The sequence below is a fragment of the Papio anubis genome, chromosome 1, assembly GCF_008728515.1.
Source record: "Papio anubis isolate 15944 chromosome 1, Panubis1.0, whole genome shotgun sequence".
Classification (NCBI taxonomy): Eukaryota; Metazoa; Chordata; class Mammalia; order Primates; family Cercopithecidae; genus Papio; species Papio anubis.
In genome coordinates, this window is record NC_044976.1 from 112,042,920 (window position 1) to 112,067,986 (window position 25,067).

The 25,067-nt window shown below is 39.9% G+C and overlaps 1 protein-coding gene across 10 annotated transcripts in view; it reads right to left on the reverse strand.

The window, feature by feature from the left end:
• The window catches only part of PHTF1 (putative homeodomain transcription factor 1), a 61,887-nt gene that overhangs the window by 8,737 nt on the left and 28,083 nt on the right, over positions 1–25,067 (reverse strand). For 7 of the 10 annotated variants that reach the window (XM_009215687.2, XM_017945968.1, XM_009215681.2 and 4 more), the window contains 8 exons: positions 20,160–20,316; positions 18,214–18,348; positions 7,603–7,762; positions 6,557–6,730; positions 6,363–6,452; positions 4,583–4,804; positions 895–1,023; positions 189–461 (listed from right to left, as the gene is read on the reverse strand). In XM_009215687.2, coding sequence (XP_009213951.1) covers positions 189–461; positions 895–1,023; positions 4,583–4,804; positions 6,363–6,452; positions 6,557–6,730; positions 7,603–7,762; positions 18,214–18,348; positions 20,160–20,316 — 1,340 coding nt within the window. Of the gene's footprint in view, positions 1–188; positions 462–894; positions 1,024–4,582; positions 4,805–6,362; positions 6,453–6,556; positions 6,731–7,602; positions 7,763–11,847; positions 11,941–18,213; positions 18,349–20,159; positions 20,317–25,067 lie in introns of those variants that run through there. The other 3 variants (XM_009215691.1, XM_009215704.1, XM_017945972.3) reach the window with 3 other exon arrangements.

Here is a 25,067-nt window from a genome sequence, read left to right on the forward strand (position 1 = left end):
TTACAATGTGTAATACGTAAACAGTCAATAACACAAACAATAAATCCACAAATATCAAAAGTCCACTTATCAATCCGTTATTGCCCACATCAGCTTGAAGAGAGACCAAATCAAGAGAACAAAAACAACTCAATGGAATATCATATACAAAAACAGAGGTAAAAAATTTTACTTATTTCTCCACTGACCTGTTTATATGTTCTCTCTGCCACACACATCATGAAAAAAAACATCCAAGTAAGACACAATCTTTCAAAAAAATTAATTATGGACAAAACAATAATAGGTGTAACAGGTGGTGCCCCACAAAAGAGAGTCAAGATCTCCTCAGCTGAAATGGACTTTAGCTGGTCAAGGCTCTTCTCACGGAAAAGTCGATGTAAGAATGGAAAAAATGCTAATCCAATAGTGACAACATTTCCCAGCATCTGATAACCTACTCCTTGCTGATAGGCATTGACCTGTGAATTATTTACAATTTCTATCATTATTGTGTAGCTAAATGGAGTTACAAAGCAGTATTTATCAAACACTATTCAGACTATTAAAAACACATTCTAAAAGTATAAATACAAATGACATACAGATTTATGACTTTTAAATCTTATTAAAAATTCGGATTCAATGAGATAGGAATACCTGTAGAGCATACCTGAACAGTTGACTATGCTAACAGAGACCAGGTATAACAAATAATATATATACTACCATGTAAAGACTCTGACTACAAAATTACATATATATGTTAATAATATATTACATATAATATAGATGATATATATATGTGCTTCAAAAGCAGAGTCATACTGTTTTAATCACTAAGAGATTCTTATAAAATAGCTCCTGATCACTTAGTATATTTTTTGAAAAATCTGGAAACATATTCAATCTTACCCTGCTCATGATGATGCCACTTATTTCCAACACAGACATATCCATCTTTTTGCACTCATTCCCCTCCCAGATTATTGCACTAACTCGATCAGAGGAAGGACTTGAATTCTGAAGCCAGAACAAATGATTCTGAGAAGAAAAATATAAAATTGTTTCTATCCATGCTTTATTGCCTCCATTAGTTTTTCTTTCCCAGGCTCCATTCATTTGCCAACACTCTAATAACCGCTTCTATAATGCTGGTCCTTTTTTTCTCTTTTTTTTTTTTTTTTTTTTTTTTTGACAGGGTGTCACTATGTTGCCCAGATTGGTCTCAAACTCCTGGGCTCAAGCAATCCTCCCATCTGCCTCCCTCTACACAGCCTTCTGTGTAGCAAGGACCACAATCACATACCACCATGGCCCGCTAGGGCCATTTTTCTTCACTAAGCCATTCTCTTACCTAGAGAGAGACTAAATGTCTTCTGTTATGAGGAGAGATAGCAGTCCATGATCTCCAAGGTTGCTTCCCTCTCTAAAGGTATGGAAGTGAGGATAAGCTTAGTGTAGTCAAGGGCTATTAAGAAAGAATTTCTAGAGCTACGAGATTACACTAGGAGTAATAGGAAGCAAAGGAAGATACTAAAAGGCCTTATACATCACATGAATGACTGAGGAGTTAAGTCCGTTTCTGGTCTAACCAGGACACAGAGAATTAGTGAGGCTTAGAAAAGCTCAAGTGGAGACAGTCACAATGAAAACAGCTCCCTCTCCTCCTCTGCCATATCATGTCTCATTCTTTAAATACTAGCTCAAGTCCCATTTCACCACCATGGTCCTCTCTGACAGCCTCAGCCTTACTAACTTTGACCTTCTCTGAAATGAAAAACTTTTACAGTCTGTATCAGACAAATTAGCATCTTATTATATGGTGCTTTTATGTTGTCCTCTACTTATTTCCTATATAATTATCTTGTTCCCAAACTAAAATATAACCTTCTAGAAAAGGACCATCTGGCATATTTTTTCTCTTTCTACCAAAACGCTTAGCATAATGCCAACAAGCATTTATTGATTTGAATCACTGATTTGACTGATTCACTGACTTATACAACTCATATTTACTAAGCACCTACTATGTATCATGCCTGTGGATAAAATGGAGAACAAGATAGATGTCCTTGCTATCAAGGAGTTTATAGACTTCTGAAGGAAGTTACTATACAGCATGGTAAGGAAAAGCAAGAGTGCTTTAGGAGTATATAGGAAAGGCTTCCTGAAGGAAGCATCACTCAGGCCAAGACCTGCCTGGAAATAAAAAGGAATGAACCAAAAGAATGGGCATTAGAGAAAATTATGTCCCAGGCAAAGAAACCTGTATGCATACGGGCCCAGAGGCGCATGAGGCCTGGTTACATATCAGCAACAAAGAAGGTTAGTCAAGTCAAGTTCACCATGTGAGGAGCAGGGACAGAATGGTCAGAGATGAAACTGTATTAGAACAAATAAAGGAACAGAAGCAAGCAATCCAGAAAGAAGAAAAAAGGATTTTAAAGGAAGTGGCATTATCAGATTTGTATTTTAGAAGTATCACTCTGGCTGTAGCAAGGAAAATGAAAGGAACAGAGGCAACCCTACAGAAGTTACTGTAATAGCTTCTTATCTTATCCAGTTGAGATAAGATGATGGCCTGCACCAAGCAGGGTGACCACAGAGATGCAGGTATTTAGACAGCTGAATCAAAAGAATATAAGCGATTAAGGGTGGAAAGAATGGGGCCAGCTGGGCATGGCGTCTCATGCCTGTAGTCCCAGCACTTTCAGAGGCCGACGCGAGTGGATCACTTGAGGTCAGGAGTTTGAGACCAGCCTGGCCAACATGGCAAAACCCCATCTCTACTAAAAATACAAAAATTAGTCAGGTGTGGTGGTGGGCAGCAGGCGCCTGTAATCCTAGCTACTCAGGAGGCTGAGGCAGGAGAATCACTTGAGCCTGGAAGGCGGAGGTTACAGTGAGCTGAAATTGTGCTACTGTACTCCAGCCCGGGTGACAGAGTAAGACTTCATCTAAAAAAAAAGGGGGGGGGGGGGTCAAGAATGACTCCAAGCTTTTTGACTTGGGTGGGTAGTATAGTATTAAGAAACACAGGGAATAAAAGAATAATAGGCTAGGTGAACAGGATTGGAAAATGATTTATTGCATTTGACATGGTGAGTTTACCACACTCAATTATTCTTATATATGTCTTAAAATTATACTGCAAATCTCAAAGGAGGGGAGTGCTAAAGAGATCAAGATCATCATGATGCTATGCATAACTACTGAAAGCAATGTAATTTAGATGAATCTTCAGACTGAATGCAAAAAATATTTAGCCTCACTGCAAAATCAGAAAAAGTAGCATAAAATTTTAATGAGAGCCAGGTATGGTGGCTCACCCCTGTAATCCCAACACTTTGTGAGGCTAAGGTGGGAGGACTGTTTGAACCCAGAAGTTCAAGACCAGCCTAAGCAAGATAGTGCGACCCTATCTCTACAAAAAATTTAAAAATTAGCCAAGCATGGTGGCTAATCAGGAGGCTGAGGTGGGAGGATCACTTGAGCTGGGGAGGTTAAGGCTACAGTGAGTCATGATTGCACCACTGCACTCCAGCCTGGGCAACAGAGTGAGCTCTGTCTCAAAAAGAAAAAAAAAAAAAAAAAAAAACTTTAATGGAGAAAATTTACATTGTTTCTGGTTCATTTATTAAAAATTATATACATTTAATGAAGTGATTTTTTAAATGAAAATGTATCATCTAAATCAATGGTATCTTTGAATCAAGAAAATTTGATAATTAAGCAAATATGTATCCATCATTCACTATTTGCAAGTCAATGTGGAAATATTTAGCCTAAAGAACAAAAACCTAAGAATCATAACAATCATTGACATTAAGCAACTGAAAGGTTGATATGAGAACTATTTCTTCATCATTCAATCTATCCAGAAGTGGAATAAGCTGTATTATTAAATAACAAGCACTCCAGCTCCAGAAGTATTTAAGAAGAGGCCAACTGATCATCTGATGGAGACATTAATAATAATGCTAACATTTATTGGGTATTTACTCTTGCCAGGTATTACGCTATGTACTTTATCTTATTAGCTATTTCACACTATTCCTAAGAAGTAGGAACTATTATCACCACACAACAGATGGTAAAAAATTTACACAGATATAGAATGAATCTCTACATTGGTTGGAAGGTTGAAATACCTTCTAATGACTGATTTTATGACATTAATATAAAACCTGAAATTAAAAGCATTATTTATTTTATGCACTATTCAAAAAGCAAGCAGTACCATTTCCTAGTAATTCATATGTAACACTGTGATGTTCATGAAAATATAAGGTATATTTTCTGTATACAAACTTTACTCATACAAAATACAAAATACACGCTAAGGACCATTCTAAGGAAAATAATAAGAAAAAGTAATATAAAAAAAATTTAGGTTAGGGTAACTCTAGATTACTTCTCCCTGAATTCTAATCCCAACATCTTCACTTACAGGCTATGCTCAATTTCCTCACCTCTAAACTGGGGATAATAATAGTATCTACCCTACAGGATCATTGTAAAGTTAAATGAGATAACAGAATGCCTGACACACAGTAAGAACACAATAAATACTAGCTATTCTTATCATGCCTGCACAGACCTGCTGAAAAACATCCTCTTTGGGGTCACGTTTGGTCCCTGAGTGAAGGGTATTCACATGAACCCCCTCACTGTCACTGGTGACAGATGACCGGCACTCTGGGCCATGTAGCAGGTCGTCCCATAACATATCCTCAGTCTCCGAGTCATGGCGGGTGCTTTCTGAGTCTCTTCTTGACATGTTGAGGCTTCGAGAGCCACCACTCACACCAGATCTAGAGCCCTTTAAAGGAAAACAAAAAGGAAAAAATTTTCTTCATCTTTAAAAATAATTATATGTGAAATAAAATTAAAACAAGTTATCTACAGCAATGGATTGAAAGCCTTCAAAAGTCAATCACCATGAATTCATTTTTTCACAGGGCTTCACATAACAATAATGCTTTCTTATTTTTTGATACAGGGTCACACTCTGTCACCCAGGCTGGAGTGCAGTGGCATTATCATAGCCCACTGCAACCTCAAACTCTTGGGCTCAAGCGATCCTCCTGCCTCAGCCTCCTGAGTAGCTGGCACTACAGGTGCATACCATCACACCCGGATACACACACACACATATATATTTTTTCTTGTAAAGAGGGGGTCTCATTTTGTTGCCCAGGCTGGTCTCAGACTCCTGGTCTCAAGCTATCCACCTACCTCAACCTCTCAAAGTGTTGAGATTACACGCGTGAGCCACCATGTCTGGCCAATAATAGATTTTAGTATTTAAATGTTAAACTCTGATGTCTCTAGCAAGCAGGACTCCCTCTAAGAAGCTACTGCCAAGTTACAGAACTGTTCAACTAAGGTATTCTGGGAAGGGAGTGATTCCTATAAGCACACCAAGATGACCAACTCAATTGGCTTAGCTGAGCTTTTTGACACACACAAAATGTCCCCAACTCTAAATATTGTGAACTTCACTACAGACCTACTCAGCTCCAATAAAGGATAATCAGGCAAAGAAAAGTAAAAACATAAATATGAAAGTTATTCCATGATCACAATTGCCTTGTTAATCAAAACAAAAGAAAAACCACACCACCACCATCTACTCTGCTCACCTCTGACTTACAATTTTCCAAATAATATAATATGCCCTTTAGCTCTCATGATGAGATTTACTACTCCCATCTTTTCAGAACTCCTTTCTCAAAAATCTGTCTTCATCAGTGTCAATCCAATTTATGATGTTTAAAAATAAACCTCATATTCCAAGTGAATATTTAATAATCTCATTATTCAGGGATTAAGTAACCTCTTTCTGGGCATCATCTGTGATACTTTTAAGCTCAGGATCAATGTAGAAAAATATTCTTTCGGCTGGGCGCAGTGGCTCAAACCTGTAATCCCAGCACTTTGGGAGGCCGAGACGGGCGGATCACGAGGTCAGGAGATCGAGACCATCCTGGCTAACACGGTGAAACCCCGTCTCTACTAAAAATACAAAAAACTAGCCGGGCGAGGTGGCGGGCGTCTGTAGTCCCAGCTACTCGGGAGGCTGAGGCAGGAGAATGGCGTGAACCCGGGAGGCGGAGCTTGCAGTGAGCTGAGATCCAGCCACTACACTCCAGCCTGGGAGACAGAGCAAGACTCCGTCTCAAAAAAAAAAAAGAAAAATATTCTTTCTAGGTATGTAGTCATTAAAAGCTGCCAGATAAGGAGACAGATAATTGGAGACAAGGAAAGGGTTGGCAAATATTAATGTAAACGCAACTTTAGGGCAACCAATAAAAAAAGGAATGGATAAAGTTATTACACTCAAAAATATACCTTGATTTCTCAAAGGGATACTTTACCTGGCTAAAGGCTGCTGATTCAAATTCTGATTCAGCTAGACTATCTGAATCCCGCACAATATGACACCACCTTGTAGTGGTTTTCTTTACCTGCCAAAAATCAAACCAACAAACAATAGGAAGATATGTTAAATGCTTTGTTACTAACTTCAATGATTTAGTCCTATATGTTCATAAACTAAAACAGAAATTACCTGAGAGTTTAGGTGCCTTGAAAGTATTGATTTTCTATTCTTAACTTCACAACCATTGTCACTTGAGGCCCCTTCCACACTCCTACGCAATAATATCATCTGTGTCCGTGCTTCACCATCTTCCTCACTTGACAGGTCATCAGACACCCCATTACCCAAACGCCTAAAAGCCTCCTACAAAGAGAACAGCAATATCTTCACAGGGGACAGCCCAAAATATTCTAATAAGCTGCATGTGTAAAAACAAAAAAATCATACAAACACTACCAAGCAGCAAAAGTAAACTAACCCAAAACTGAATAAATCCATATATTATTTAATCTCAATTAAGAAAAATATTAACTTGAAACTAAATATGCTAAATGAAGAGGCAGTGTTACGGAGTATTCAAAAACCAAGACTCAAGTCAAACTCTAAGCCTGAATCACAACTCTTCTACTTACTAGACACATAACCTTGAGCAATTTACTAAATCTGTCTGGAGCTGAGTTTCCTCATCTGAAAAGAAATGATAATAAAAGCATCTATTTCACAGGTTTGTTGAAAATAAATGAGATAAGTTAGTATACGTAAAGTACTTAGAACAATGCCTGGTTATAGTAATGGCTCAATAATTATTAGACTAAATGCCACGATCTAACCAACAAGAAAACAGTTTAAAACTATAAAGTAAAAGCATATAGCTAGTTTTAGACATAGAGCAGACCATCTCTACCTAAACCTACAAAATAATTTCCCAAACTCTTACTATACTATCACTGCTTCTCTGGAATATGACACAGCACCCTCTTCACTAATCTGTTTATTAAATCTACTAGCCTACTGCTAAGGCTGGATAACTCGCAAAATTAATAACAAGTCTAGTACTAGAAATTTTAAGACTAAGTTCCAGTCTTCATGTGATAGCTTCTTTTCATATCCTGTGGTTTTACTTGTTAGGACAAATTTACAAACCTACTAGTATCTATTTTATATCTCTAACAGAGTCTTAACAGGAAAATGTTACATGAGGAAAAAAAGGCTTGTTAAATCCATCTAAATCTTACCCTACGGCACTTTTCTCCATCTGAAAATTTTGCTTTCTCTCTTGTTTGCCACATTCTAATCTCTGGTCGACATTGTCTCTTCTTAATGATAGGACGGACACAACTTGGGTCATTGTCAGTTTCAGTCCCTTTGTTAGATATTAATTTTACTCTTTTAATCCTATTTTTTAAAAAAAAAAAAAAAAAAAGGAAAAGAAGATTAGTTTTTTGAAAATAACACCTTTCATGAAACCACTTTCTTCTAAGGAATACGCTATATTATTCTGGAAATCAAGAAAATTCAAGAATCATATTTTTCAGGACTTTAGCTTGCTAAGTAAGGGTGTAGAATGACAAAATATTCAATCACAGACTCAGAATGTGAGTCTATTCTTCAAAGACTCAGGTCAATTAACTGAAAGGAAGCATATACTTTTCAGTGTTGCACAAAAGTAGGTTCATAGTCCTCTCCACATCTTCTCAAACACAATGCAACTCCTACCTTGTATCGTCTGTTACTGCCACTCCACTAGCCCAGCAGACTCAGGGTGCACATGACCTACTGAGACACCAGCTGAGTGGCCAGGGAGTGCTTGTGCCACCCCTACTGCAAAGCCAGGCAGTGTTGCTCACAGCCCAGGAAGAGACAGAAGAGTAAAAAGGACCAGCTCAGCCAGAGTAGAACAAGGGACCACAGTCCTGAGGCCCCCATTCCAGGACCTAACTTATGGACGACATTTCTAGACACACCTTGGACCAAAATGCAATCAGCACATTTGAAGGGAAGGATCCAGTCCCAGCAGGAGTCATCACCTGCTGACCAAAAAGCCCTTGGGCTCAAACAGTGGTAGCCAGGCAGTACTCACTGTGGGTCTTGGGTGAGACTCAGAGCCATACTGGCCTCAGGAGTGACCCAGTATATTCCTAGCTGTGGTGGCTACAGGGAGAGACTCTTTCTGCTTGAGGAAAAGAGGGAAGAGTAAAGGGAACCCTGTCTTATAGGCAGGGTACGAGCTCAACCACAGTGGGGTAGAGCACCAAGTGTGCTCTTGAGGTCCCTGATTCTAGGCCATGGCTCCTGGATGGTATTTCTGGACCCACCCCGGGTCAGAGGGGAGCACATTGCCCTGAATGGAGATACCCAGGCCTATCAGCATTAACCGCAAGCTAACCAAAGAGCCCTTGGACCTTGAGTGAATATCAGTGACAGCCGTGCAGTACTTGCTGCAGGCCTGGGGCAGTGGTGGCCATGGGGAGAGATTCCTCTGCTTGAGGAAATGGGAGAGAGGAGTGGGGAGTTTGTCTTTTGGTTTGGGTGCAAGCTCAGCTGCCACAGAACACAGCGACAGGTAGATTCCTAAGGTTCTCAATGCCAGGCCCTGACAGCATCTCCAGATCTGCCCAGAGCCAGGGGTAACTTGCTGCCCTAAAAGGAAGGACATAAGCCTGGCTGAATTTGCCCTTGGGCTTTGAGTAAACATAGGTGGTAGACAGGCAAGTGGTCACCATGTGGACCTTGGGCAAGACCCAGTGCTGTGCTGGCTTCAGGCCTGCCCCAGGCCAGTCCCAGTATTAAAGGCCACAGGGGTGCTATGTCACCCCCTCCTGGCTCCAAGCAGCTCAGCAAAGAGAGAGAGAGACTCCATTTGTTTGGGAGAAAGTTAGGGAAGAGAACAAGAGTCTCTGCCTGGTAATGCAGAGAATTCTCCCAGATCTGACCCAAGACCACCAAGGCGGTCACCTCTACAAGTCTACAGCAGCTGTGGCATTACTGGGCTTAGGGTGCCCCCGAATGCAGATACAGCTGCAGTGACCAAAGACTTAGATCACAACACCCAATTCTCCTCAAGTACTTGGAAAACCTTCCCAAGAAGGACAGGTACAAAGATGCCCAGACTGTGAAGACTACAATAAACATCTAACCACACAAGCGTCAAGACCATCGAAGAAAAAATGACCTCACCAAACCAACTAATAAGATATAATAAGTGACCAATTTTAGAGAGACAGAAATATACAACCTTAGAGACAGAAAATTCAAAATAGCTATTTTTGGCCAGGCACAATGGCTTATGCCTGTAATCCTAGAACTTTATGAGGCCAAGGGACTGGTGGATCACTTGAGCTAAGGAGTTCAAAACCAGCCTGGGCAACATGGCAAAACCTCATCTTTACAAAAAATAAAAAAATTAGCTGGGTGCAATGGCATGTGCCTGTAGTCCCAGCTACTTGGAAGGCTGAGGCAGGAGGATCACTTGAGCCTGGGAGGTGGAGACTGCAGTGAGCCGAGATTGCACCATTGAAAAAAAAAAAAAAAAAGCTATTTTGAGGAAACTCAAAGAAATTCAAGAATACACAGAAGGAATTCAGAATCCTATCAGATAAATTTAACAAAGAGAGTGAAATAACTAAAAAAAAAAAAAAAAAAAATCAAACAAATTCTGGAGCTGAAAAATGCAACTGAAGAATGCATCAGAGTTTCTTAACAGCAGAATTAATCAAGCAGAAGAAAGAATTAGTGAGCTTGAAGACAGATTATTTAAAAATACAGAAGAGATGAAAGAAAAAAGAATAAAAAAGACTGAACACACCTAAAAATTCTGGAAAATAGCCTCAAAACAGCAAATCTAAGAGTTACTGACCTTAAAGAGGAGGTAGAGAGAGAGATAGGAGTACAAAGTTTATTCAAAGGGATACTAACAGAAAAGGTCCCAAATCTAGAGTAAGATACCAATATTCAAGTACAAGAAGGTCATACAATACCAAACAGATTTAACCCAAAGAAGAATATCTCAAGGCACTTAACAATCAAACCCTCACAGATCAAGGATAAAGAAAGGATCCTGAAAGCAGCAAGAGAAAAGAAACAAATAGCATACAAAGATGCTCCAATATGTCTGGTAGCAGACTTCTCAGTGCAAACTTTATAGGCTAGGAGAGAGTGGTATGACATATTTATTTACTTATTTCTTTTTACTTTTTTTTTTTAAGATGGGGATCTCAGTTGCCCAGGCTGGAGTTCACTGTCATGACAGCTCACTACCACCTCAATGTCCTTGGCTCAGGTGATCTTCTTGTCTCAACCTCCAGCATAGCTGGAACCACAGGCACATGTCACCACACCCAGCTAATTTTTTATTCTTATTTTTGTAGAGATTGGGTCTCCCTAATGTTGCCCAGGTTGGTCTCGAACTTCTGGCCTCAAGCAATCCTCCCATCTTGGCCTCCCGAAGTGCTGGGATTATAGGCATGAGCCACTATGTGCAGCCAGTCTGACATATTTAAACTGCTAAAGGAAAAACCTTTTTATCCTAGAATAGTATTATCCAGCAAAAATAAACTTCAAACAAGAAGGAAAAATAAAGATATCCCCGGAAAAAAACAAAAGCTGAAGGATTTCATCAACAACAGACCTGCCTACAAGAAATGCAAAAGAGAGTTCTTCAAATTGAAAGAAAAGACATTAATGAGCAATAAGCAATCATCTGAAGGTAGAACACTCATTAGTAAGTACACAATAAAGACAGAATATTATAACCCTGTAATTGTCGTGTGTAAACTATTCATATCTTCAATAGAAAGACTAAAAGATGAACCAATTTAAAAGAATACTACATTCCAAGACATAGACAGTACAGTAAGATATAAATACAAACAACAAAAAGTTAAAAAGCAAGGGAACAGAATGAAAGTGTACAGTTTTTATTACTTTTCTCTTTGCTGGTTTATGAGTTTGTTTGCTTGTTTATGCAATCAGTGTCATCAGTTTAAAAATAATAGGTTATAAAATATTATTTGCAAGCCTCAATGTAACCCCAAATTTAAAAAAAATAACAGATACACAAAAAAATAAAAAGAAATAAATTTTAAAATACCACTAGAGAAAATCACCTTCACTAAGAGGAAGACAAGAAAGAAAGAAAGAAAGAAAAGAAGATCACAAATGAACCAGAAAACAACTAACAAAGTGGCAAGAGTAAGTCCTTACTTATCAATAATGGCATGGAATGTAAATGAACTAAACTTTCTAATCAAAAGACATAGAGTGGCTTAATGAATTAAAAAAACAAAATCCATGATCTGTTACCTACAAGAAACAAACTTTACCTATAAACATACACACAGGCTGAAAATAAGGCAATGGAAAAAGTTATTCCATGCCAATAGAAACTAAAAATTAGCAGGAGTAGTATATTAGTCCATTTTCATGCTGCTGATGAAGACATACCCAAGATTGGGAAGAAAAAGAGATTTAACTGGACTTACAGCTCCACATGGCTGAGAAGGCTCCTCAGAGTCATGGCGGGAGGTAAAAGGCACTTCTTACATGGTGGTGGCAAGAGAAAATGAGGAAGAAGCAAAAGCGGAAACCCTTGATAAACCCATCAGATCTTGTGAGACTTACTCACTATCACAAGAACAGCATGGGAAAGATCAGCCCCCATGATTCAATTACCCTCCCTGGGCCCCTCCCACAACCCACTGGAATTCTGGGAGATACAATTCAAGTTGAGATTTGGGTGGGGACACAGCCAAACCATATCATTCTGCTCCTTGCTGCTCCAGACTTCATGTCCTCACATTTCAAAACCAATCATGCCTTCCCAATACTCCCCCAAAGTCTTAACTCATTTCAACATTAACCCAAAAGTCTAGCATCCAAAATCTCATCTGAGACAAGGCAAGTCCCTTCAACCTATGAGCCTGTAAAATCAAAAGCAGGCTAGTTACTTCCTAGATACAATGGGGGTACAAGTATTGGGAAATACAGACATTCCAAATGGGAGAAATTGGCCAAAACAAAGGGGTTACAGGGCCCTTGCAAGTCCAAAATCCAGTGAGGCAATCGAATTTTAAAGCTCCAAAATGATCTCCTTTGACTCCAGGTCTCACATCCAGGTCACGCTGATGCAAAAGGTGGGTTCACACGGTCTTGGGTAGCTCTGTCCTTGTGGCTTTGCAGGGTAAAGCCTCCCTCCTGGCTGCTTTCATAGGCTGGTGTTGAGTGTCTGGGGCTTTTCTAGGAGCACAGTGTAAGCTGTTGGCGGATCTACCATTCTGGGGTCTGGAGGATGGTGGCCTTCTTCTCACAGCTCCACTAGGCGGTGCCCCAGTAGGGACTCTGTGTGGGGGCTCTGACCCCACCTTTCCCCTTCCACACTGCCCTCACAGAGGTTCTCCATAAGGGTCCCGCCCCTGCAGCAAACTATTGACTGGGCATCCATCTTCTGAAATCTAGGCAGAGGTTCCCAAACCTCAATTCTTGACTTCTGTGCACCTGCAGACTCAACACCACATGGAAGCTAAAGGTTTGGAGCTTCTACCCTCTGAAGCCATAGCCTGAGCTGTACATTGGCCCCTTTCAGCCATGGCTGGAGCAACTAGGACACAGGACACCAAGTCCCAAGGCTGCACACAGCATGAGGACCCTGGGTCCAGACCATGAACCACTTTTTCCTCCTAGGCCCCCAGGCCTATGATGGGAGGGGCTACCATAAAAGTGTCTGACATGGCCTGGAAACATTTTCCTCATTGCTTGGGGATTAATGTTGGGCTCCTTGCTACTTATGCAAATTTCTATAGCCAGTTTGAATTTCTCCCCCGAAAATGGGTTTTTCTTTTCTTCTTTTTTTTTTCTGAGACAGAGTCTCGTTCTGTCGCCCAGGCTGGAGTGCAGTGGCGTGATCTCAGCTCACTGCAAACTCCGCCTCTTGGGTTCAAGCAACTCTCCTACCTCAGCCTTCCAGGTAGCTGGGATTACAGGCACCCACCATCACGCCTGGCTAATTTTTGTATTTTTTTTAGTAGAGACGGGGTTTCACCATGTTGGCCAGGTTCATCTTGAACTCCTGACCTCAGGTGATCTGCCCACCTTGGCCTCCCAAACTGCTGGGATTACAGGCATGAGCCACCGTGCCCGGCCTGGGTTTTTCTTTTCTATTGCACAGTCAGGGTGCAAATCTTCCAAACTTTTATGCTCTGCTTCCCTTATATAACCGAATGCCTTTAGGCACACCCAAATCACCTCTTTAATGCTTTGCTGCTTCAATTTTTTTTCCGCCAGATACCCTAAATCATCTATCTTAAGTTCAAAGTTCCACAAATCCCTAAGGCAAGGGTAAAATGCCACCAGTCTCTTTGCTAAAACATAACAAGAGTCACCTTTTCTTCAGTTCCCAACAAGTTCCTCATCTCCATTTGTTACCACCTCAGCCTGGATCTTATTGTTCATATCACTATCAGCATTTCTGTCAAAGCCATTCAACAAATCTCTAGGAGGTTCCAAACTTTCCCACATTTTCACGTCTTCTTCTGAGCACTCCAAACTGTTGCAACCTTTGCCTGTAACCCAGTTCCAAAGTTGTTTCCACATTTTCAGGTATCTTTTCAGCAATGCCCCACTCTACTGGTACCAATTTACTGTATTAATTCATTTTCATGCTGCTGATAAAGACATACCTGAGACTGAGAAGAAGAGGTTTAACTGGACTTACAGTTCCACAAGGCTGGGGAGGCTTCAGAATCACAGCAGGAGGTGAAAGGCACTTCTTACATGGCGGCAGCAAGAGAAAATGAGGAAGAAGCAAAAAGCGGAGACTCCTGATAAACCCATCAGATCTTGTGAGACTTATTCACTATCACGAGACTAGCACAGGAAAGACCAGCCCCCATGATTCAATTACCTCCCCCTGGCTCCCTCCCACAATACATGGGAATTCTGGGAAATATAATTCGAGTTGATATTTGGGTGGAAACACAGCCTAACCATATAAAGTAGCTATACTTATATCGGACAAAATAGATTTTAACTATAAAAAGAGTTAAAGAAGGTCATGATATAATGATATAGGGGTCAATGCAGCAAGAGGACATAACAATTGTAAATATATATGCACCCAACACTGAAGCACCCAGATACATAAAGCGAATATCAACAAAAAAACATTGGACTTAATCTACACTACAGACCAAATAGACCTGATAGACATTTACTGAACATTTCACCTATCGGCTATGGAATACACATTTTTCTCCTCAGTGCATTAATCATTTTCAGGGATATACCATATTATAGCCACAAAACAAATCTTAAAACATTCCAGAAATTTAAAATGATATCAAGTATCACCAGAAGGGTACAGCATCCCCTGGCTGCTTTCACAGGCTGGTGTTGAGTGTCTGTGGCTTTTCCAGGCGCACAGTGCAAGCTATCAGTGGATTTACCATTCCGGGGTCTTGAAGACCATGGTCCGCTTCTCACAGCTCCACTAGGCAGTGCCCATCCCACATTCCACATTCCCCTTCCACACTGCCCTAGCAAAGGTTTGCCATGAGTGCCCTGCCCTGGCAGCAAACTTCTGCCTGGACATCCAAGCATTTCCACACATCCTGTGAAATCTAGGCGGAGGTTCCCAAATCTCAATTCTTGACTTCTGTGCACCTCTACAAAAAATACAAAAAATTAGGGAGGGATGTGGTGGCACATGCCCGTGGTCCCAGCTACATGGGGGGCTCACACATAAGAATCACTTGAACTGGGAAGCAGAGGTTGCACTGAGCCAAGATCACGCCACTGCACTGAAGCCTGGGCAACAGAGTGAGACTCTGTCTCAAATATTAATAACAATAAGATAAAATGAAATAAATAAAAAGATCATTCATCATGACCAAGTAGGGTTATACCAGGGATGCAAGGATGGTTCAACATACATACAAATCAATTAACGTGACACATCATACCAACATAATGAAGGAAAAAACCATATAATCATTTCAAATGATGATGAAAAAGCATTTGATAAAATTCAATATCCCTTCATGATAATAATTCTCAAAAATCAGGGTACAGACGGAACATACTTCAAAAGAATAAAAGTCACATGACAGACCCACAGCTGGTATCATGCTGAATGAGGAAAAACTGAAAGCCTTTCCTCTAGGATCTGGAAAATGACAAGGATGCCCACTTTCATCACTGTTATTCAATATAGTACTAGAAGTCCTAGCTAGAGCAATCAGACAAGAGACAGAAATAAAAGGCATACAAATTGGAAAAGAAGAATTCAAATTACCTTTGTCTATAGATGATATGATCTTATATTTGGAAAAACCTAAAGATTCCACCAAAAAACTATCAGAACTGATAAATTCATTAAAGTTACAGGATATAAAATCAACATAAAAAATCAATAGCATTTCTACATGACAACAGCAAACAATTTAAAAAAGAAATCAAGAAAGTGATACGATTTCTAACAGTTACAAATAAACACTGAGCAATTAACTTAACCAAAGAAGTGAAAGATCTCTATAATGAAAACTATAAAACATTGATTTAAGAAATTGAAGAGAATGCAAAAAATATGGAAAGATATTCCATAGTTTATGAACTGGAAGAATCATTATTGTTAAAAATATCCATACTAACCAAAGCAATGTACAGATTCAAAGCAATCCCTATAAAAATACCAATGACATTCTTCAAAGAAATAGAAAAAACAATCCTAAAACTTATACGGAATTGGCCAGGTGCAGTGGCTCAGACCTGTAATCCCAGCACTTTGGGAGGCCAAGGTGGGCGGATCACCTGAGGTCAGGAGTTCGAGACCAGCCTGGCCAACATGGTGAAACCCTGTCTCTACTAAATTAGCCAGGCGTAGTGGTGGGTGCCTGTAATCCCAGCTATTTGGGAGGCTGAAGCAGGAGAATTGCTTGAACCTGGGAGGCAGAGGTTGTAATGAGCTGAGATCACACCATTTGCACTCTGGCCTGGGCAAAAGACGACGACTTCGTCTCAAAAAATAATAATAATAATAATAATAATAATAATAATAATAATATGGAATCACAAAAGACCCAAAATAACCAAAGATATCCTAAGTAAAAATAACAAAACTGAAGGAATCACATCACCTGACTTCAAATTGTACTACAGCACTATAGTAACCAAAGGAGCACGGTAGTGGCATAAAAACACATAGGCCAACAGAACAGAATTGAGAACCCAGAAATAAATCCATACATCTACAGTGAACTCTTTTTTTGTTGTTGTTTTTCTCTGAGACAGGGTCACACTCTGTCATGTAGGCTGGAGTGCAGTGGTGAGATCTTGGCTCGCTGCAACCTCTGCCTCCCAGGTTCAAGTGATTCTCCTGCTTCCACCTCCCGAGTAGCTGGGCTTACAGGCGCCCACCACCATGCATGGATTATTCTTGCATTTTTAGTAGAGACATGGTTTGGCCATGTTGGCCAGGCTGGTCTTGAACTCCTGACCTCAAATGATCCCCCCACCTCAGCCTCCCAAAGTGCTGGGATTACAGGCATGAGCCACTGTGCCCAGCCAACAGTGAACTCAGTTTTGACAAAGATGCCAAGAACATACATTGGAGAAAGGACCGTCTCTTCAATAAATGGTGCTGGAAAAACTGAATATCCACATGCAGAAGAATGAAATTACACCCTTATCTCTCACCATATGCAAAAATCAAATAAAAGTGAATTAAAGAACTAAATCTAGGACCCCAAACTATGAAATCACTAAAAGAAAACATTAGGGAAATTCTCCAGATAACAGTCTGGGCAAAGATTTCTTAAATAATACTCCACAAGCACAGGCAACCAAAGCAAAATGGACAAATGAGATCACATCAAGTTAAAAAGCTTTTATATAGCAAAGGAAACAATCAACCAAGTGAAAAGACAACTCACAGAATGAGAGAAAGTCTTTGCAAATTATCCATCTGACAAGGGATTAATAACCAGAATATATAAGGAGCTCAAACAATTCTATAGGAAAAATCTAATAATCTGATTTTAAAATAGGCAAAAGATCTAAACAGACATTTCGCAAAAGAAGACATACAAATGCCAAACAAGTATATGAAAAGGTGCTCATATCACTGATCACAGAAATGCAAATCAAAACCACAATGAGATATCATCTCACCTCAGTTAAAATGGCTTTTATCCAAAAGACAGGCGATAGCAAATGCTGGAGAGGATATGGAGAAAAGGGAACCCCCGTACACTGTTGGTGGGAATGTAAAGTAGTACAACCACTATGAAGAACAGCTTGGAGGTTCCTCAAATAAAGAAAAATAGAACTACCATATGATCCAGCAGTCCCACTGCTGGGTATATGCCCGAAAGAAAGGAAATCAGGCCAGGTGCGATGGCTCATGCCTGAGGCCTGAGGTCAGGAATTTGAGATCAGCCTGGGCAACATGGCGAAACCCTGTCTCTACTAAAATACAAAAATTAACCGGGTGTGGTGGCAGGCACCTGTAATCCCAGCTACTTGGAAGGCTGAGGCAGGAGAATCGCTTGAACTCAAGAGGCAGAGGTTGCAGTGAGCCAAGATCGTGCCACTGCACTCCAGCCTGGGTGACAGAATGAGACTCCGTTTCAAAAAAAACAAGCAAACAAACAAAAAACAGAATACTTTCATGATAGATTACTGCATTCACAGTTAACAAAACAGACAGTGAAGACAACATTTTGAGTAAGCAAGCCCTCTGATAACCCTTAAAATCACACCAAGATAAGTCTATACTACTTACTCCTATGACCTGATGATACTATACATTCTGTAAACACCATGTGAATACAAAATCAAGTAAAAAAGACTCCCACCTGTTGCCAAAGATAGTCTCCCAAAAACCACCAATAATGGGTACAGATTCCAAAGTTTCTATTCCTCTGACTTTATCAGAGGAGTTATTTCCATTTTCTCGGCTCCCATCACCATTTACAGTTTTTCGCAATTTTCTACAAAAAAAATGTCAATAACTTCAGATTATTCAAGACCCTATTTCTGCCTAAAATATCCCTATAGAAAATTATACTGACAAATTATTACCTAAAATCAAGTATAGTTTAACTTCACATACTGAGGATAAATTATACAAGAACTTTCTGATTTGAGGGCAAAACCAGATTCCAAACCAAAGTCCTATGCTACCATTTTGTTCATTCATTAAAGAAATACAACTGCTATTCAGAATCTACTAAAAAAAAATTTCCACTTGTATGACCAAAAGTCTGTTCAGGCACATTCAACACCACTAGCAGAAGGAGCAATTTCTTTAAATATGGACGTTAGGAATCTACCTCTTATGGCACATTTTATAAGGGGAACATAGAATAATAGCAACTGATCACTTTTTATTGATATCCTATATAATTAAAAGATATATACTATATATATCAATAAGACATAGCATAGTATTTTATTTCCTTAGAAAACATTCAATCAATTTAACTGAACTTACAAGAAATCTTTTTTAAAAGTTTTAAAAATAACATTCAAAAATAAGAATACGCTGAAATTCATTGCACCTAATGGAAAATTCTTATTTAGTAATTGTTTACGCAGGCAAATATCTACAGATATTCTGAGGGAGGATAACATAACTTTTGGAAGGTAACACTGCATATACCTAAGAACATTTAAACAGTTCCAAAACTCACATATACCATATAATCGATTAAAATATAACATGAATTCAATATGTAAAGAAAAACCAAATCAATCCTTATTAAAAGTTTAGACAGCTGGGCGCAGTGGCTCACGCCTGTAATCCCAGCACTTTGGGAGGCCGAGGTGGGTGGACCACCTGAGGTCAGGAATTCCAAACCAGCCTGACCAACATGGTGAAACTCCGTCTCTACTAAATTCAAAAAAAAAAAAATTAGCCAGGTGTGGTGGCATTCGCTTGTAATCCCAGCTACTTGGGAGGCTGAGGCAGGAGAATCGCTTCAACTCGGGAGGTGTAGGTTGCAGTGAGCCAAGATTGCACCATTGCACTCTAGCCTGGGCAACAAGAGCGAAACTCTGTCTCAAAAAGAAAAAAAAAAAGTTTAGACCACTTAGAAGTCAATTCTTATTACACACTTTTGAAAAAACGTAAAATTTTGGCCGGGCGCGGTGGTTCACGCCTGTAATCCCAGCACTTTGGGAGGCCGAGGCGGGCAGATCACAAGGTCAGGAGATCGAGACCACAGTGAAACCCCGTCTCTACTAAAAATACAAAAAATTAGCCGGGCACGGTGGCGGGTGCCTGTAGTCCCAGCTACTCAGGAGGCTGAGGCAGGAGAATGGCGTGAACCCGAGAAGCAGAGCTTGCAGTGAGCCGAGATCGCGCCACTGCACTCCAGCCTGGGCGACAGAGCGAGACCCCGTCTCAAAAAAAAAAAAAACAAAAAAAGAAAAAATTTTGGTAGCACTAACCAAATGTACCAAGATCCTTGTTTACAGTGAATTTTCACCAAATTTTGATTAAGACTGAATTTCAAAGACAATATATAAGATAAATTTTAATAAAGAATAATATAGTATATAAAATTTCCTTTTAAACAACTGTACTGAATGACAAAAATCCCAAACTGGAACTGAAAGTTTATAACAAGGTTTCTCAGCATCAAGGAGAAAAGTGCAAAGTAATGCATTCATTTCCTAAGCCAAAAAATAATGAAAAAATACACAAAAGAGGGAGATTTTAAATTAATCAAAGACTTTATAAATCTCTATAACACCTCTCCCAGAAAATATACAACTACAGTGTAATTTCTCTTCTTACCTTCTTCTTCGATTTCCATTGTTTCCTGATGGTCTTGTTATCTGAGTAGACACAATTTGACAGTGGACAGTTCCCATGAGTAGCATAAGGCACAAGGGTCCAAGTACTTCACTTATGTTCACAATAGGCATCATCAAATATAAGACAATTGCTATAACTGAAAAGAAGAGGTTTTAAGATGTAAAACATTAGATCTCATCTTTAAAATTAATTCTAAAAACTATACAATTTCTATAAAAATCCATCATTTAAAAAAGTACACAAATAAATAATTTCCTACAACACCCATCCAGCTGCACATTAGCGGAGTGAAAACCTGAAGCCCTAGATCCCTCGGCAAGTGAAGAATACTGTGTTAAAAGGATTTACCTTTCTGGCAGCATGATAATTTAGATATTTCAAAAGGGTTTCCACCGCAAAAACAACTAGATGCTGTATATAACACGCATGTTGAAATGTGTTGCTCTAAGGAAGAGTATTTTCCAAGGCTACACAGAAAGCAAAGAGCAAAGATGGAAATTGAATCCAGGTAGTCAGGCTCCAGAGTCCTCACTCTTAACTATGTTGCCTTTTCATTTCATATATAATGAAGAAGAAATACATATACGTGTGTGTGTGTGTGTGTGTGTGTATGAAATGCAAATCAAAGCATATATATATAACAGGTTTAAAGAAGCAAATGAAATGGAAAAATATCAAAAAGTATCTCCATATTTTAACATATTTCAGATTTTCACATAAATAGTAATTATTGTGCTATACAAACTATTCCTGTGTGGAGAAAAAGAAAGTTACCTATTTCATGCCCTAATAAAATCCCAATACTCAAACACAATAATGAAAGTACCCAGACAATAAACTATAGACCTTGTTGACTTGAGAATGTGAATATAAATTTACCACTAAAAAGTAAGCACCGTGAAGACAAGGAGTTTTTTCTGGTTTGTTCACTGCTCTATCTAAAACCAGTACCTGGAGCACAGAATAGACACTCAATATTTGTTGGATAAATTATTGAAATACTATCAAAGTGAATTTAACATTTAAAAGTAGAAAATTTATCTCAGCATCTAGAAGAATATTTGGCACAGACACAATAGGCTTAAGTATTTGTTGACTCAACTGAATTAATGTAATAATTTCATACAATGTATTTTGATCACATCTATACAAATCATCTCAATTTTGACAGTTATGCAGTAAGAATTTGGTTGGCAGCTGGGCATGGTGGCTCACACCTGTAATCCCAGCACCTTTTTTTTTTTTTTTTTTTTTTGAGAAGGAGTCTCGCTCTGTCGCCCAGGTTGGAGTGCAGTGGCATGATCTCAGATCACTGCAAGCTCCGCCTCCCAGGTTCACGCCATTCTCCTGACTCAGCCTCCAGAGTAGCTGGGACTACAGGTGCCCACCACCGTGCCTGGCTAATTTTTTGTATTTTTAGTAGAGACGGGGTTTCACCATGGTCTCGATCTCCTGACCTCGTGATCCGCCCACCTTGGCCTCCCAAAGTGCTGGGATTACAGGCATGAGCCACCGCGCCTGGCCTTCCCAGCACTTTTTGAGGCCTGGTGGGTAGATCACTTGAGCCCAGAAGTTCAAGACCAGCCTGGGCAACATGGCAAAACCCTGTCTCTACAAAACTCCAAAAAAATTAGCTGAACATGGTGGCATGCGCACCTGTTGTCCCACTCCCAGTCTACTCAGGAGGCTGAGGTGGGAGGATCACTTGAGCCCAGGAAGTTGAGGCTGTAGTGAGCCAAGATCGTACCACTGCACTCCAGATGGGCAACACAGTGAGACCTGGTCTCAAAAACAAAAAAAAAATTTTTTGGTTGGTGAAGCAAAAATGGACAAATGGGTCACATCAAGTTAAACCAAGATCACGACACTGCACTCCAGCCTGGGCGACAGAGCAAGACTCCATCTCAGGGATGGGGTGGGGGTGGGAGTGGGGAGGTGGGGCAGGGGAAGCTTCTACACAGCAAAGGAAACAATCAACCAAGAGAAGAGACAACTCACAGAATGAGAGAAAGTCTTTGCAAATTATCCATCTGACAAGGGATTAATAACCAGAATATATAAGGAGCTCAAACAAGTCTATAGGAAATAATCTAATAATCTGATTTTAAAATGGGCAAAAGATCTGAATAGACATTTCGCAAAAGAAGACATACAAATGCCAAACAGTTAAATGAGAAGGTACTCACATCATTGATCACAGAAATGCAAATCAAAACCACAATGAGATATCATCTCACCTCAGTTAAAATGGCTTTTATCCAAAAGACAGGCGATAACAAATGCTGGAGAGGATATGGAGAAAAGGGAACCCCCGTACACTGTTGGTGGGAATGTAAAGTAGTACAACCACTATGAAGAACAGCTTGGAGGTTCCTCAAATAAAGAAAAATAGAACTACCATATGATCCAGCAGTCCCACTGCTGGGTATATGCCCGAAAGAAAGCAAAATGGTGGCTGGGCACTGTGGCTCATGCCTGTAATCCCAGCACTTTGAGAGGCCAAAGTGGGCGGATCACTTGAGGTGAGGGGTTCAAGACCAGCCTGGGCAACATGGTGAAACTCTGTCTCTACTAAAAATACAAAAATTTGCTGGGCATGGTGGCGGGCACCTGTAATCCCAGCTACTCGGGACGCTGAGGCAGGAGAATCACTTGAACCCAGGAGGCAGAGGGTTGCAGTGAACTGAGATTATGCCATTGCACTCCAGTCCCTGGGTGACAGAATGAGACTCTGTCTCAAAACAAACAAACAAAAAAGAACAAAAGAAAGGAAGGAAATCAGTATATCAAAGAGTCACTCCCACACTTGTTGCAGCACTGTTCACAATAGCCAAGATTTGGAAGCAACCTAAGTGTCCATCAGCAGATGACTGGATAAAGAAAATGTGGTACATATACACAACGGAGTACTATTCAGCCATAAAAAAGAATAAGATTCTGTCACTGGCAACAACATGGATGGGACTAAAGGACATTATGTTAAGTGATAAAAACCAAGCACAGAAAGACAAACTTCACATGTTCTCACTTATTTGTGGGAGCTAAAAATGAAAAAGACTGAACTCAAGGAGACAGAGAGTAGAAGGCTCTGAGGCTGAGAAAGGTAGTGGGGATGTGGGGATGGTTCATGGGACAGAATGAAAAATACCTAGTATTTGACAGCACAACAGGCTGACCTATAGTCAATAATTTAATTGTACATTTAAAATGAACTATAAGAGTATAACTGGATTGTTTGTAACACAAAGGATAAATGCTTGAGAAGATGAACACCCTACTTGCCATGATGTGATTATTATGCATTGCATGCTCGTATCAAAGAATCTCATGTACCTTATAAATATATATACCTACTATATACCCACAAAAATTAAGAAGTTAAAAAAAAAAAGAATTTGGTTGGCATTTGATCCCAGTTCCTCAGAGGTAACCTCTAAACCCTTGAATTTCCTAAGTGACAGAAGTACCTTTGCTATTCATTGTGGGCCCCTTGTGCCAAGCCTGATAGTTTATGCTAACAAGGTACCTAAGGATGGCTGCTGGTCACCCCAAAAAGACCAACTATGTGATTAAAGGCTTGGGTCTTTGAGCCATAGGAGACCTCTGAGGAGTAAAGGGGGATGGAGACTGCGTTCAACCACATGTAAATGATCCCATCAATCAAGCCTAAATAATAAAGTCTCAATAAAAACTCTACATACCAAAGCTAAGGGGAGCTTCTTCCCTAGCAGGGTGGCAATATTCTGCATATTGCTACCTGAGGACAACGGAAGCATCCTGTTTGGAACTATCCCAAACACTCCTATACCTCTCTTCTCATTTATGTTCTGTTGCTATAATGAAACTATAATTGTAAGTTTAGTACTTTCTGGAGTTCTGAGAGTCATTCCATCCAATCATCAAATCTGAGGGAATGCCTGGGGGACCTAAAACTATAGCTACCTGGTCAGAAGTGAGAGTGACCCTGGCGACCCCCAAACTTGAGGCTGGTATCTGAAGTGAGAGCAGTCTTGTAGAGGACTGTGCCCTAAACCTGTGAAGTCTGGCCCAACTCCAGGTAACAGTAAAAAAAAAAAAAAAGCATTGTATTAAAAAACACACACACAGCCGGGCGTGGTGGCTCAAGCCTGTAATCCCAGCACTTTGGGAGGCCGAGACGGGCAGATCACACAGTCAGGAGATCGAGACCATCCTGGCTAACACGGTGAAACCCCATCTCTACTAAAAAATACAAAAAACTAGCCGGGCGAGGTGGCGGACACCTGTAGTCCCAGCTACTCGGGAGGCTGAGGCAGGAGAATGGCATAAACCCGGGAGACGGAGCTTGCAGTGAGCTGAGATCCGGCCACTGCACTCCAGCCTGGGCAACAGAGCGAGACTCCATCTCAAACACACACACACACACACACACACACACACACACACACACACATTTGTTCTTGATTTGTAATTCATCTCAAATGCCCATATTTTCTAAACTATTAAGAATAAAAATATTTCCTTATCATGCTAAAGAATATATAAGTAAAATAAATACACATTATATGTTAGTGAAGATATTCTGAATCAGTAACAAAACAACATGACCACTCACTGTTATCACTTAACATGACTCTGAAATGTTGACTGATTCGGTGAAAGTAAATGAAATGTATATGAAAGGAGAAAACCAAATTTTCATTATTTGCCAACCATATGGTTGTATCATTATAAAATCTAATACAAGCACTGAAAAACTATTAGAATTGATGACAAAGAGTTTAATAAAGCAGCTGGTTATAACAATTTTAATTATAAACCAACAGCTTTCAAATGTGACAGCAAAAACCACTTAAAATTTGTAAAAATAGACTTAAAAAGTCATGTATTTTCAGCAGCAGCAACAAA